The sequence below is a fragment of the Notolabrus celidotus genome, chromosome 2, assembly GCF_009762535.1.
Source record: "Notolabrus celidotus isolate fNotCel1 chromosome 2, fNotCel1.pri, whole genome shotgun sequence".
NCBI classification, from domain to species: Eukaryota; Metazoa; Chordata; class Actinopteri; order Labriformes; family Labridae; genus Notolabrus; species Notolabrus celidotus.
Genome location: NC_048273.1, coordinates 25,047,090 through 25,063,692, shown reverse-complemented (window position 1 = coordinate 25,063,692; position 16,603 = coordinate 25,047,090). Strand labels below are relative to the sequence as shown.

Here is a 16,603-nt window from a genome sequence, read left to right as displayed (position 1 = left end):
AATCCTCAACTTGCCTGTCTGCCTCTCTCTGCACCCTGTCTTCGTGCATCTCAGCCTGTCAGCCAGCCACATAGTGGGGTAAAACTTATTTAGACCTTGAGCTGACTAACAGTAACAGTGATAATAGCACAAAGAGAAAACAGAGGTCTGTTTTTTGTGACAATCTGACAGGAAAAGAGTGATGAGACAACATGGCACGTTAGCCCTTTGCACATGGGCCTGCCTGCCTGTGAAATTCTCTAAAGTTGCTTATTCACGCACATCTCTCACAGAGTGATTTTCTCTGTGTCAGATGGGAGGGGGGCAGGTACTGAGGAGATCACAGCGTAGTATTTATTTACTAGATGTCCAAGATGGGGGTTGAAGCAGAATGTGACACTTATGTCAATTCTAAAGCCTGAGCACTGGAGCCTCATGGCCTCTAATGGCATCAGGCGTGCAGTTCATGAGAGCATGGGACCCTGAGGGCTTGAGATGGTACAGTTGAGGAATGGGTCACATTTTTATGACATTACATGTTGCCTGGAAACAAGATTAGAACATGTCATGAAGTCATGAAATCAGATCAAAAATCTCCAGCATGAGTTTATGTCTTACATGCAGAATATGTATTTGAGGGAACTAGCGACAGTCAGAAGATGTAAAGTCCACATCAGTGGACTCATGTACTTGATGATATGACTGTGGGGGCTGTTCTAATGACTCACATGGTTACTGGGAACATGCCTCAAAGGTGTTTTTTGCCTATATATCAATGCATGTAATTGGACTTATACGCAGTACCAACAATTGAGTTGGAGTAACATGCTGGGGGGCATGAAGCAGCTTCATTACATGCATAAAGATCATAGTGCAACCGTTGCAGGATATACATGTCAAAGCTCTACTCACTCCCAGTTAAATTTGCTGACCCTAACCCTGCTGAGTTTTCACATCGGCTTGAAATTTACTGGCAGGGCCAGCAAGAATAGGTCTGCGCCAAGTCAAGGGGCCTTTCAAGAGTTTGGTGCATTGTAGCCAGTAGGACCGCCTATCAGCAAGAATCCTGCCACACGGAATGATTCATGTACTAGGAATTAGCAGTCAATATTTCAAGATATATTGGGATCCTGTTAGCGAGAAAATATTTGTATTTCAGCCATCATATGATCACAATCTTCATCAAAAAAAATACTGCTGGCAGTGCATTTTAATTAATCACAGATCCTGTTACATCCAACATCACAGCAGTGCTTTTGAGAAGTAAGTTTGTCTGGTTTCCTCTTTTGCTTCTCAAAGTGAGAAAGGTGCCAGAGTGAAATTTGAGTGGGAGATAAGGAAGCGCTCAAACCTTTTAAGATAATCTAATGAGCATTTAATCAGAAATAATTCCCTGAGAGATCCACCCCCATGCTCTGATCCACATCTTCTTCAAAAATCGTTCGTTCTGTGTTATGGCTGCTAGCTTGGAAATTGTTGATTCCCATAATGATGTGGATTTAATAAATTGTACACCCCAGGAATTGAAGAATATGAGGATTGCATCTGAATTAGAGAGCCATTTGCAACCGAATATGTTTATATCTTTAGAGTAACTACCTGTATTGTAGCTGAAGCACACTGAAACATGATACATATACTTTTTATCCATGTAGTATAACATATTCAAGTATTCTGCTTTATTGCATGTGTTACTGGCTCCCTGTGTGCCTGATCTGGAGACGCAGCCGTGTGTGTCTTTGGGACTCCATCCAATGCAGCAGTCAATAAGCATGGATTAGATGCGGTGAGCACACACACACAGTCTGGAGACATCAACTGTACCTTGGCAATGATAATGCATCTCTAAACCTACCTCACAAAACAAAAACCACTCCCCGACTCTCATGGGAGGTTTCTGATCCCGCTGACTCTACTGGGATATCAAACACACACACACACACACACACACACACACACATGCACGCACGCACGCACGCACGCACGCACGCACGCACGCACGCACGCACGCACGCACGCACGCACGCACGCACGCACGCACGCACACACACACACACTGGCAAGGACCTTTTGTTCCAGCTGAGTGGGAGAATGGTTCTCCTTGTGCTGATTATCTCACTGCCCCCCTGCCTCCCCCGTGAGCTGATCCCCCCCTCCCTCCTGCCCACTCTTCCCTCTTGCTCATCAGGGCTGAAGTGGCTCCCTCAACCTTTGTAAAGCCACCATCCCCCATCTCCACCCACCATCTTTACCCCTCCCTCCCTCTCTCCTCCTCCTCCTCCTCTTCCTTTCACAGAGCAGCCCCTCCGCTGCCTTTACAGCTTGAAAGCAGACAGTTGCAGAGTCTGAGGAAAACAAAAAGTATAATGGAAGAAAGGGAGTGTAGAAACAAAGAGAAGGCAACAAACAGCAGCTGATCTGATGACCAGAGTAATCTTTGATGACAGACGGCTGACACCACCACCACTTACACACTCTCTCTGTTGTCTGCTGCTCCCCTGCTAACCTTGCCTGAGGCATGAGAGCAGAGTGGAGAGACATTTGTCTCACTAACAGCGTGAGTTCAGAGTGAGAACTGCAGAACTACAGTCTGTGCATGTACAGGAGGGCTGCAGGTGGTGGCACAGACAATAGAGCCAGACTTTCAGAGAGGAGGAAGTGAAGCACAGGAATATTAATGAGCATCAATAAGTTGACCTTCAGTAAATTAACTGGAGGCAATTTTGATCATTTACATAGTCACAAAGCTGAGGGCTGTTTTGCTTCATTAGAGCTGTTTTCTTTTTGTGTTGTGCTGTCCAACAAGGTCTGGAAGCAGCAGTTTTCTTTAAAGCTCAAAGGTGCAGGGCGAGAAAGGTGTCGATCATATGGAAAGAGGAGACGAGTATAATTTACATACAGTCATAACAGCTCCTATTATTACAGTCACTTTTGATATTCATCGTCTCGCACTCACAAGTTAAACTAATAACACAATAGTGTCAAAAAGAAAGAGGAGCTCAAGCCCTGGCTCTTCTCACAGCCCTGCACAGATACAGTATTTCACCCCCACATGGAGTGGGTGCAAGTGATGGAAAATGTGAGGATGTTCTGCCTCTCTACGATTCATACTGTAACCTGAATACCTTTGAGTTTTGGACGGCTTTAGGTGGGTGACTTCACAGAGAGGCAGGGGAGGAAAACAGATACAGTGCCTGACAAGGGCACAGCGTGACAGGGCAGTACTTTTCCCCCAGCTGAGTCAGCAGTCGTCATCCCCTCAGCTCATATAAACTCAAACACACAAACACACATACACTTCTTTATCACCAAGCCTCTGAGGAGCAGTGATAGAGTGGAAAAGGTACTGATATTAACCTTGTCTCCTTGGTGTAAAATAACTGTAGCTTAGCCCCTAAGGTTCCATGCTAACTTCATTCTCAAAAGATGTATTGTTTGAGTATCAACTGCATATTCCCTGAAGGCCTTAAAAAGTGTCTCTGAAATATTTGAGCTTTCTACACAAGCTCCAGTCAGCTGGGATTCACGCCGTGCACAATGGATCCAAATGTTGACACAATTTGTGAGAACTGAAATACAAAAAGTTCTGTATTAACTTTTTAAAAAACTCCTGCAGCATAATATGTTCCCCCGCTGTTGTTTGTTCCAACTCAAAACTGCTGTTGAGTTTGTCTTCTCTGTCAGAATCAAGTAAAATATGTGCAAGAACGAGTCTCAAGTCCCCTTAGAGGGAAATATGAGCTGACTGGCATGATTTCATGAGAAAACTGTGAGTACAGTCAACGTCTTAGAGGTTTCTGAATCGTGATAATTGTGACAGCATTCAGAAAGGCCTGCGTCTCTACTGTCCCACAACCTAAATGAGTCAACGTGAAACTTGAATGTTTTCTCTTATAGTTTCAAGTCATGTAATTGGCATTTGAGTCAGGAGTAGGGTCACTATTAGGATCACATAAGCTTTTCTATCCAAGAAATTATCTCAAGTTTGTCGTTTCGTGGAAAGTTCAAGTTAAAATTGTTTCTGAGGAAGCGTCTAGTACTTCAAATCTCTTGACAAGTCTTTTGAAAAATTTACAGAACAATGTTAAACAACTATGCTTGCATTTGGCATTTTTTCTCTAAACTATAGTACCAGGACAAACTCCAGGCTTGAATGTTTTTGCTTTGAAGTCCCGGGTCCGATCTTACTTAAGATCACTGTCAAGTTCACTAGTTCATCAATGCAGTGTTTTTACAACTGAGAACTTCTCTCAGGCCTGTCCTTTCAACTGTGTTCAAGTAGTACTCGGTGTGTATGTTTTGAGAGAAATTTCAAGTCAACAGAAAAGTGCATTTTAAAAGTTATTTTGTCTTTTTTTGGACAGGACAACTGAAGAGAGAAAGAGAATGTTGGAAGTAGAGAGCGGTAGAAGACATGCACTAAAGAGTCCTGACCGGGAGATAAACCAGGGGCTGCTATGATGAGGACAACAGATACAGTACATTGGGCGCACCCTAAACCACTGGAGGAATCAGCGCCTCAGACTAGAAGTTACTTTGAAGTCTGACAAGTCTCTGATTGTTGGCTGTGATGACAACATCAGGCAATGTTCCAGGTTTTTATCACTTCATGGTCATAGGACTTTTAAAATATTAAAATCTTTTGTTGCCCTGATAAGCCCTCATGCACCTAATACTACAACTAAAACTGTATTTCCTCCTCTAGTAGTGTCATAGGTAACTCAAACAACAATATATTTTTGTATTCCCTTAACCCGAGGCTATTTTCGGTCCAAAAATCCAATTTCTCTGCCCCTGAGTCCAAGTTTTAATGTTTATAGCTGCAAGTTTCAAGTCAATAACTGGGCTCCTAACACTCTCCATAGATGAATGCGGCTCTGGAGCTCCACAGGAGGCTGCATAGTTGGTAATTTGTTGGCGAAGTGCTTGTTGTTGGGGAAGGCTTGAGCTCATGGATCAATAGCAGATAACTGGATCATGCTGCAGCAGTGGTTTAAGAAGTTTCAGTGGACCTCTGATGTTTCTTTTTTGCTACGACTTTGAGTTGTCATTGGAATTCATTAACTTTGACTGCAGTAAATCTAAGCTGACTACATTTACTGTGAAGGAGCAGGTTTTCATACCATCAGGAGGGGGAGGATGAGAACTCAAAAGGTTCAACTTTCAGTACTTTATGGCCACACAACAATTATGTCGACATGATAACATTTTCTATGATGGAGATGGTGTTACTGACTGTATATTTTCCTGGATTGCAGAGAGCAATGAGGAAGAAGCTGCAAAGAAAGAGAAGCTGTTTCCTTACAGCTCCCAGAGGAAGGCCCTGAGGTGGGTGCTACATTCCAAACTAATAAGCCTGTGCAGAATTGCTGTAACAACCAAATATGTACACAACACACACAAACACACATATAAAGACATTTAAATTAGCTGACATCTCCAGTGGAGTTTATTATGCGCTGCGTGCTGCGGAGAGATAACCAAATGATGAGAGATTTTAAATGAGCCTCAAGAAAATTAGACAGTCAGGGTAGTAATAAAATGGTAGTGTGAGAAAGAGAGGGAGTTGAAGAGGAGGGGGAGGAAGAGGGGATGAATGGGGCAGAGGAGAGTCAAGGGAAGGATAGAGAGAAAATGGAAAAGGCCAGAGAGCTTCTGGATTTAGAAACAGAAATTCAGCAGCACATTTAAAGTGACAGAGGGTGGAAGGAGAGAAAGAGAGGGCATGCAGAAAGAGTGTTTCTGTGAGGGGATAAGCACGATACTACAGCACAACCATAGCACATATACATAAATACTAACTGTGCAATCATCCATAATACATTATATATTCATGATACATGCATATTTTGTGCTCCTCTATCTGATCTGCTCCCTGCTGCTGCCTCAGCGGCAACAGACTCTACAATAATGATGCCTCTGCTGTGTTTAAACATCACTGCACAGTACAGCTTTATGACAGTGTTGTGATCATTTTAGTTTTCTGCATATTAGTGCTGAATGCAACACTGACCCTGATGTTACAGTGCTTTCATGTGAGGTGTAAACATCTGTCCTTTTTTAAACACTGATGTCTGATTTTTGTGCAGCACAGCAGGACAATGGGAAGCAAATGAGGATTTTTCAAACAGAAAAGGAGGAGCATGTGTTTTGCCTGCTGAAGACGACATTAAGACCAGAAAAACACGTAAACAAGCCAGCAAGGTACACACCTGGTAATCCCTGAATGGACAAGATACCTGTCTTAGCATACAAACAAAGAAGCTTGATCTGTTCCACGTCATTATTATCATTTTTTAAATAAGATTCTGGCTACACTGAAGGCTTCTAACTGCGCAATCTCTTGACTGCCTGAACCTTTTCTGTTGGGGTGAAATCGTCAGTTTCATGTATCTCAGCCCTGATCTTACAGCCATACAAGCCCTCAGAGGCTAGTAAAGGTCACGGCAATGGATGGGTCTTAGATTAGACTTTTGGATCAGATATAGGGTAGGTAGAAAGTACAGCCTAACCCAGCGAGGGTGAATCCTATCTATCCTTCTCTCATGAAGGGGAATGGTTCCAGACACCAGAGCTAACTGTCAGGCCTCCTGAGGTGGAGGGGAGGTGCCCACTTAATAACCCCAGAGATGTGCTGGCTCTCGCTGCCCATCTGTCCCCATCTGTCTGTACAATCAGGTCGTGGGGGACATTAAGGAGCCATGTTGTACATTATGTAACGTATCAGTAGAGCATAAATAAGGGGGTGTAACAGGATGGGTAATTTCACTGAGTGCTTATCATTTTAACTAGAGCGCAGGAACGTTTTGTTTGTTTGAAATCTGGATAACCAGGTTCTGTTGTGGGTAACACAGTTTCATCTCAACCATCAGGAATAGCTGATCTGTCATATCTCAATTAGCAAATGCAGCACTTTTTGATGATGTTCTCTTGAATTTGGTCATATCCAAACAATTTTCCAAGAGATATTTAGACTGTGCATGAAGATATCCAAATGGAAATCCTTATTTTTTCATTTTGTGTTGCCTCTCTTGTTCCCTTAGGACTGCTATCCTGCTACTTTGTTTTTAATATTGGAGGTCTGCATAAAAAAGAGGCGCACGTCCAACTTCCACACAACATGGATGCGAAGACCATCAAATTAAATCTGCAGGTCGGTACTTCTTCTCATATCCATATTTTCATTTTGAATCCACCGTGCATGCACAGAGGTAACAAAAGGCAACAATGTGTCTCTGCCAAAACACTATACTGTGCTCCTTCTGTCCTGCAGGGTGTCTGTTGTCCACCTTTTGGCAAACAACAAAGAAGAAAGCAGGTACAGTGGTGAAAGTTTCATATTCAGTCCAATCTCTGCAAACTAGGCTGCATTTCTACACAGCTCATGTATCCGGCTTTTGAGGTAGTATATATAGGAAGCGCCACATCTCTTCCCAATTCACTGTGCGGTGTTCATATTGGTGTTTTATTACTGTGAATAGGATGTCTATTATCTGCAGTAATAACGTGAGTTTGGTTCAAAGCGAGTCATTCTGTGGCAGCGAGCCGCCTGTTCCTCCTACTGTATTCATGTGCACCTCACACAGACTCACACCAACACCTTTTTGTCGTACTTCAAAGTGCAGGCATACAATCTGTTCTCTCACACTACCGGCAAAACACACAACACACAGATCGACTTATCCCATCACTGCCAAAACACTGAGCACACAAACAAGTGAAATATATAAAATGGGCTCCCATTACAGGTATTTTTGTTTGGCAAACAGCCGGTAATGACAGTAAATGTGTGAGGGTGAGAGGGTTCCTGTGGGTGACGGGAATGAACAAACTATAGAGACAAAGAGACAGAGGAGGGAATGTGGTCTAGACTTACAGTAGTGTAAAGAAACTGCTAAAAATACCATAAGGTGAACAATATGATAACTATCTGACTTTCTATTTGTATTTGTTAGTGGATGATTACTTGGTGAGGTAGTGACGCTCTGGTCATACTGCTACTGGAGCTGCAAATTCTAGCAAGCATTTATGTTTCTGTTGTTATTAGGGAAGCTTAAATGTGTAATGGGTTTGCAGTTTGGGTCTTTAAGACAGTGTAGTTACATTGTTCAGGGGATGCACACCACGTGAGCCTCTGCGCAAGAACAGGGCTACACAGACCTACAACGTAGAGTCGACGTAGAAGAATAAACCAGGCTTATTTGAGGGATGCATCGATGCAATTTTAGAGAAGTGAGACATAACCATAGTTTCAGACCATGGTGGTGTAGCAGAGCAGAATTTATTTGAATATTTAGTCTAAAAGTTACAAAGATCATACGATCATAAAGGACATTTCATTGCATGCACTGGATCGCTGAATCAATGCATGTGTAAGAATTGCTGAGTGTTGATCATATGGACCTAAAAACTGTTGTGAAATGCAAAATAATGGAATTTTAAAATCCATTATGCTCAAGTATTGAAATTCAGAGATGAATCGCAAATAAAAATATTTTGTTTGACAGACCTATTTGCGATAGTTTTTTTTGTATTTATTGATGCCACGTTGGGTCTGCTTCGGGATTAAAACAAAAGCCTAATGTAGCACATCTTTAATATGATGAATAGAGTTGGGGGTAATTCACATAAGCTGTAAAATGCAAATTAGGAAGATAGAGAAGACTGTAGACAGTTTACAATCCACGATTAAAAATACAGATTATCATAAAAGCACACAGAGGTATTATTGGGGCTAAACTTGCTGACCTGTCACTGGATTCAGGCCAACAAATAAAGATATTTCAGGATTCAGGCAGCACTGTGAGACAAAATGTTAATTTGAGCCCTGAGGAGACAACTGTAAATCAGAAAAAACAGACTGAAAGGCATTTTTACAGCTCAGCTATCTGAATATTTTATGATATACTTTATAGACGTCCAATCAGATTGTTCAAATAAGGGGTGCAAAAGCAGATGTTGAAAGTACTTCACGTTTTATTCTATGTGTTGACCCATTTTTTTAGCTGTTAGTCACGTTAATCCCTGTATCCTGTTATGAATCCATTTTTCTGTTAACAGCGTTGTCTTCACTCCATGCTCAGGATATAGGATGGTTATAAATCCCTTCCCACTCTCACATTTACACCCTCCAATGATTTAAATAGCCACAAATCACATCTCTATCTGTGCTGTATTTGCCCTTGCATAAATCACAGATTAAATCCTTCCTCGGGAGCCTCTCGGCAGACGGCTCAGAGGCGTCCATTTTGTTTGTTTGTTTTTAGAAGCAGTTCAGCTGAGATTTATCTGGAACCCCTGCTGAGAGGGACAAAAACTCGCCCCATCTAAGTCTGCCCTGGCTTCACGCTTAATGTTATGACTAATCTGCTGAAAGAGAGGAGGCCTGCAAAGGGTGAGGGAGACGGGGACAGTGGCAGGAGAGGGGACAGACAGGAATGCAGGAGACGGTGAGGGTGCTTGGGAAAAAATGTCAGGCAGTGTCTGCCAGTTAAGTGTTATTAAAAACACCTTAGCTGCAGGCTGTTTTAAAGATTTACAGAGGAGACATGGAGGAACATTTTCACATGAGGAGCAGCACCAAAACAAACCTTTAGCTCTATCTTTAAAAAGGTTTACCGTGTCACAACAAACCTTTGAACGTCTCATCCATCCACCGCTTGAAAACACCTAAAGAAACACAAGCAGTGCTTTCTACGCAGCACACGATATGATCGTCTGGATAAGCACTTCCCATAAGTGATCCAAACACCATTCTTAAATCTGCAAACCAAACAGATCCCAAAGGTTTTACCAGCATGACAGTGTGAGCAGTACATTCTTCATAATATCCCCAACACTTGCTCTCTATGGTTGTTCTGCTGGTAGAAAAGGTGGCCAGGCTCCTGAATCAGTAACACACTAGCAGGTTACTTGCACTTAACTCTCCTTAATCTGTGTGCAAACATTTGACCTGCAGAAGTATCAGATTTATTTTGAAAATGTACAGCTCTGTTGAAAATGTTGGTGTCGATTTCATGAAATAACTACCAGATTCACAAAGAGTGACAGTTTGTCTCAGTGGTTAAATCAGGCTCTCCATGAACAGAGACTTTAGTCTTCAAAGCGGGAGGGTTCACATCTGACCAGTGGCCTTTAGCTGTATGTCATTCCCTGCTCTCTGCCCAGTTTCGCATCAATCCACTATCCCTTCCTCTTGATAAAAGCATTAAAAAGCTAATAAAAAGAAAAGATTCACGTTAGCTTTTTATTTCCAACATTTGTCTAAAAGTCTTTTAGATGAAACAGAGTATCCTCCTCATCGTTAAGTGAGGATACATTTTGAGCTATCAGGAAATCAAGTCGGTATGCAGAGCTACATGTTTGCCTTCGTCGGGACACAGACAGAAATATTTCTCTGAAGTTTAGGGAGAGATTTGAAAAGTAGGTCAATAGCGTGACCATATTTTCAAACCCCCTCAAACCAGCACCCTTACACAATCATGCAGGCGCACATTTATGCAGTTTCACACAAATAGCGAAGGCGTCTTCATCAGGAGGGGGGTAATTATTTTAGTGCTGAGCACTTTGCCATAACAAGGTGATGTTTACACTGATGAAAACCAGTAAGGCAGCATCGTTGTTACCATGATGGAAGGAAAAGAGCTGCTGAATTTCTTTCGTTAGCCATGAAAGCTATTCGTTAGCACACAGACAGATTTATACACTTGCCTATGATATGAATCAAAGGCTACAACTTAAACTTAAACTTTGATGGACAACTATTATTTTAATTTGGGAGAAACCAGGAGATTTTAGTGTTTTAGAGCTTAGAGCCAGGACAGTCCTGGACTCCATGAATCTACTTCAGCAGTTATGAATGGTTTAAATAAACACAACAGAGGAGAGGAATAAAGTGTGAGGAAACACATCAGCAGGAAAGGAAGAACTAAAAAAGCAGACATGCATGAAGAGGTGAAAGCATGTACTTACTGAGCACGAAGAGGGAGAGAGCGAGGCCCGCCAAGCAGAAACCCTCAAAGAAGCGCAAGGTGCTGAACATGGTGACGTTTACAGAGAAGGCAACACTCAGACCAAACACCAGCATGAAAAGAACCGACAGAATCAACACCGGGTGCCGGCCAAACCTTCGAGGCAGAGACAAGCAGAGAGAGAGAAACTGTCACAAACTGAGGAGTGAAGCTGTTGATGGGCAGGCGGGTGAAAGGACGATCCAGTCTTTGTGTCCCCCTGACTCTGTGGACGTCCTGGTCTAAGAAGAGGGGGTGTTTGTGGGTCAGTAGGTCAGGTCAGAGCTGAAGCATGCTCGGCCCATGAATTTCTTTACATTGCTGCCATGGTTACTGATCCTTAACACAATGCAGGGACTATTTTCCCACGCTGCTGCTCAGGTAGCTGACAGGCTGCAGGCGTGACCACTGTGCATGTGACGGTCAACAGCATGCTTTAAAGGGTCAGTTCACCCAATGACCTAATGTTATCTTACTCAGTCAATCGATTAGATTTGGTTTGAACTGTCCGTGTTGTGAGATATCAAAAGTGTGACTTGATTGATTGAGTAGATACTTTTTTGTCTGAGGATGATGTCCTGGAAACTGATGGACACCACTTATTGAACCGTGGAGGAAGAGGTCAATGCTTGCTGTGAAGTTTGTGGATAAACCAGACCAATTCAGACATTGAGTCTCATGCATTTGCATTGTTTAAATTTTTGCATGATTTGCCAATTGCAACCATCTCCTGTATACAATCAAAATATTTACAATATTTGTAATAACTAGTTCAATATAGTACCCATTGGCCTGGTGGTTTAAGCGTCTGCCCCGTTTACAGGGGCTGTAGTCCTCCTTGCAGCGGTCACTGGTTTGATTCCTGGCCATGACCATTTGCTGCATGTTGTCCCCAACTCTCTACTCCCCACATTTATTGTCTCTTCAAAATAGAACCTAAAATAAAAACTTCTCAATGAAGTACAGTTTAACATATCCCAATAATGGCTTGTGTATGTATGAAGAGGATTCCTACGTCTAGTTTTTCTAGCAGTATTTTATATATATATATATATATATATATATATATATACAGTTTAGTCAGTGTTAGAAGATCTATTAGCTTTAAAATCATTCTTTATCTCTGAGACTTTCAGATACCCTTGACCTCTTCTCATATTACGTTTGGACAGCTTTTAGCATCAAATCTTATATAAATCTGTTCCCTCTTCATACCCGTCACAGAAAAGCTCTGCTCTGATGGTGTGCCGTTGACAGTGGTGCTATTTATAGTTTCTTAAAGTTTTGCTTCATCTAACTTGTTGTCTTTTTGATTTCCCACAACAACACTTTCAGCTCCATGGTGGGAAAATGTTCTGTTTACAAAATAGCAGTCATGTTTTTGCATTAAGTCATAGTTTTTGGTCAGAGTTGTTGTAGCATTGTAGCATGGCGTATAGAGGCGCAGTGTGAGTTGACTAATTGCTCCAGACTGAGTTATATCTACAAATGTCAAATTCAGGTATTCATAGTCCCCAGAGGAAAACTTGTGAAGACTATTTTCTGGACTTTTGGACAGCTGAATGAGAGATAATTTGAATAACATTCTTTGATTCTGAGTGAAATGTCTTTGCAGTTATTGGCTGAATTTCCATTAAATTGCAACAAAATAAACTTTGAATAACTTTAATTTTTGGTCATCGGGTTAACTAACAACATTCATTAAGAAATACTGGCATACTAAGGCACTCGACTAGGATCATTAAAATGGTGAATATAACACTTGGAAAAGCCTGTAAGCATGCTGATGTTTGCATTTTGCTGTACACACCACTAACCAAAGTAGAGACTAACTGACCCACTAACATTGTCCTGAACTCTTCGTTTAAAAATAACTTTTCACAGTTTAAAAAGAGAATAAGCAAAACACAAGTTGTCTTTAACGTTTATTACTGGAGACACAGTTCCCAAAACCTACACAACAAAACATCTGCACTGATATGTAAGAGAGAACATATGATGCATTTCTAGCATTAAGATGTCTCTTTTATTGAGAGCTAACTAACAGAGAGACACAAAAGAGGCAGCTTACCAGTCAGCCATGACACCCATCACTAGGTATCCAAATATGGAGCCCACCAGCAGAGAAAACTTGGCAATGTGCACCTTCCAGGCTGAATCACACACCAGGTTCCACTGAAAAGGAACAAAGGCAGACAGATGTTTAACACATTTCACAGAAAACCACCACAGTGAGATATAAAGGGAAATAAACATCAGCTTTGCAGAAACAAGTCTGTCAAACTCTTCCACTCTGACTCAGGGTTTTGATAATTCATGAAGGTTGATGAGTGTGCAAACATGCCACCAACTCTACTGAAAAATTCAAATGTGCAGCTTTCTGTGTGTGTGGGGGGCAGAGCAGCATGTGTGTGAATGTGGGCGCGTGTCTATAATAACAGAAATCAATAGCTCTGCACTCTTTCCTCTGTGCACATGGGTCAGTGAACATACCGCCGCAGCTCTCAGCTTCTGAAAGTAAGCCAAGGACACATGTGGAGGCAGTGTGTACTCTACACTCGCGCACAACCCTGAAATGTGTCCACACAAGATCAGCAGAACAATTTAGGATGAGATTTATAGAAGTGTTGTGTTTAACTGTGATTTACAGAACTCCCCGCTGAGCCTCAGACCGTGCAGAGGAGCAGAGAGGAAAGAATAGAGGAGCTGATTATCGGGTATGAAAGATGGTTTTGGTTGTTAAATGGTTGGAGAACTCGGTCAGTGTGCGTTTATTATGTATAGGCTGTTAGCACTGAGAAAACTGACATCATTCATGCACATAAGTTTTTCTGTGAAACTCTGTAAAAGCATGTAGTTTTAATATTTTACAAATTCTTTGTCTGATAAGATTTCTGACCAAATAGTTCATCAAAGTAGCTTTTTTCACAGCTGCACATCAGGATTCATCTGAAAGATAACGGCTAGATCAGGTTCAGAATTGGCACTGCTGTGATTTGAATATATTAGTTTGGTAATATGAAACATTCAAGCACAAAACTGAACAAAAGGAAGACAAGAAGGTTTCAGGGAATAGCAAAATATTAGTATGACCAAGGTCGGGTGAAAATAAACATTGATGTCTCAATATCACTCTTCCTGCATCTCTTAAACCAAACAGTTTGTTTAATCCACAGGACCACTGTTTATTTGTTGTTTTATTTGTTTATTTGTTGTTTTTGTTTGATGAGGTTAAGAGAAAGATGGTGGTTTGGGTTAAACTTGAAACCCTAAATATGTGGGCTACAGTCCGTACGTGTTGTAAGTGATGTTAGGTAACTATTGGTTTCACACAAGACTTGAATTGAAGTCTCTCTGGTTTAAAGTTGGGTTTTGGTTGGTCCCTATCCATGCACCCTAACCCTTACCCCAAAATGGACTGTACAGCTCTTAAACACCCCCCTGACTTTCACCTTTTCTTCTGCAGCAATTACCACAGCCACTTTAAGTTGTCACTTAACATTCATATATGGGTCAAAATATGCTGGTGCAGACAGTATCTAAAATATGAATAGGTCAAGAGAGGTGAAACAATTTATGGTGCTGGACTCGACAGCAGATTCACTGAGTATCAAATGGTGTATCAGGGCATCCCAGATGGTTCTCTGGGACTTTTGTCGTTGTTGACAAATTGCTAATCTAGCCTTGCACAGATAGACTGTTTCATTCAGTGTTAATCGGGAGAGAGGTAAACATGCAGTTCACTGAACTGGACATCAATTTAATTTTAAATATGTGATCTGGTACATCATATGTGATTTTCTGCATATATATTTAAAATATAGTCTTTAAATATGCTAACACACACACACACACACACACACACACACACAAACACACTTACTTACACAAACACAAACACAAACACACACACACACACACACACACGTATATACATATACTGAGACTGTACAGCAGAGTTTAGTCATCTGCTGCAGTTTTCTCTGATCCTTGCTCACTCAAACACACACATCCTCTTATATTGAGGTCAGTGGGTAACTTGTCAATCAGCTGTGTTGGAGTATGCGGCTCTAAACTGATGCTGGCAGTGATGATGAAGATGCAGGGTGGTGAGGAGGAGGATGGTGATGAACAGACAGAGAGATAACACTGTGGGTCTATCTGGTGCTCACTCGTTACCTTGGTAACCACATTCTGACTAAGTCCCGTCTGCAGCTCCAGCCTCCACTCCTTACAGGCGCACAGCAGAGCGCTGCCGTCGCCGTATCCCTCCCCGGTGCTGTTGTCGGTGAGCTGCAGCGCGGCCGCTGCGCTTGTGACGGTGACCGGCAGGGATGAAGAGGTCCAGTTACTGTGATTTGACAGGGGTTGCACGCACGTGCCATTTGGCTGCGCCAGGAGGAAATAATCCGAAAACTGGCTAAAGCCAATAAACAATGCTGGTATCCAGGTCAGAACCACGAGCTGCTTCTGATGCTTCCCAAAGCCCCCCAGAGACGGCAGAACCGAGCCGTCGATGTGCGGCAGCAGCCGGGGCACCGGGTGCTCTAGCGGGTTGAAGCCGTTCTCAGGCGGGTGGTCCTGCGCCTCCGGCCGGCCGCCTGCCATCACGGCCCGGCCACAAAGAGAGCAGCTGGGCGCAACAGCGGGCGTAGCAAAGCTCCCGCTCTGTTGCCGTCCGCGCACTCTGCGTTAAGCCCTTTGACACAAAGAAAGCCCACGGCGCAGATAAATCCTGTGTGTACCCAACAAAAGCACAAACCAAAAATAAGCGGTCTCCAATCCGTGCAAGCGTGCAGAGGCACCAAATCACCGAGCAGACGTCCTCATAGTGAGGGGGCTCGAAGCGACCAGGGGATGTCCGAGTAAGGGGGCTGTGTCAGGAGGAGAGGGCTGCGGAGAGGCTCCCGGAGGCGGGTGGACTCGGACAGGCAGACATGCTCACCAACATGAGGTTTGTATTCCATGAGTTCAGCTCCTAGAGCGGGATCCATCCATGTGGAGCTGAACTGGGCCAGGCCTGCTGGTAGTGTATTAGTAGAATATAAAGCTACATCCACACAAGGATCCACTAAACATCTGCAGGTCCTTCATCCACGAGCGCCACAGGTCTCATACCTGTCCAGACTGTGACCTCCCTGAGGTGCGCATCACTTATCCTCTCAAACACACAACCCCTGAGCTCCCAGTCATCCCCGGTCCACTTTGGTGTTGTCGGGTTCAGAGACGTGGTAGGAAATGCTGCTCGGTGTGTCACCGTCTAGTCAATGGGACACGGTGCCAAAGCGGGGCTTGGAGCAGAGATGGGGGAGACCAAGCCCCGCCCTCCATCGGTCGCGCTATGCGCTGCGATTGGAGATCCTTCAAAGGACGACTGCACCACTGACGGGCATCTGCAGGCAACAATGATCCCCTTTGTGCAGCCTCTGCCCTCTCCACTGAAAGTATAGCTTGTTATTATTCTGTCATTCACGTTTTCATTGATTTAAGATGATTAATGATGAAGAGATAAAGAGGAGATGCTGCTGCGTTTTTTTTTTCAACGCAATAGTGCGTCTGCTTGAACGTCCCACGGAGGTTTTGCGTCATACGATTTTTTTTCATAGCCGTCATAT

At 42.9% G+C, this 16,603-nt stretch overlaps 1 protein-coding gene across 1 annotated transcript in view; it reads right to left on the bottom strand.

The window, feature by feature from the left end:
• The window catches only part of LOC117807627 (solute carrier family 22 member 23), a 26,474-nt gene extending 9,871 nt beyond the window's left edge, over positions 1-16,603 (bottom strand). Inside the window, exons 1-3 of the mRNA XM_034676973.1 lie at positions 15,168-16,603; positions 13,060-13,163; positions 10,951-11,105 (exon numbers count right to left, since the gene is read on the bottom strand). Of these exons, the coding sequence (XP_034532864.1) occupies positions 10,951-11,105; positions 13,060-13,163; positions 15,168-15,596 (688 nt within the window). The 5' untranslated portion in view covers positions 15,597-16,603. The remainder of the gene's footprint in view (positions 1-10,950; positions 11,106-13,059; positions 13,164-15,167) is intronic.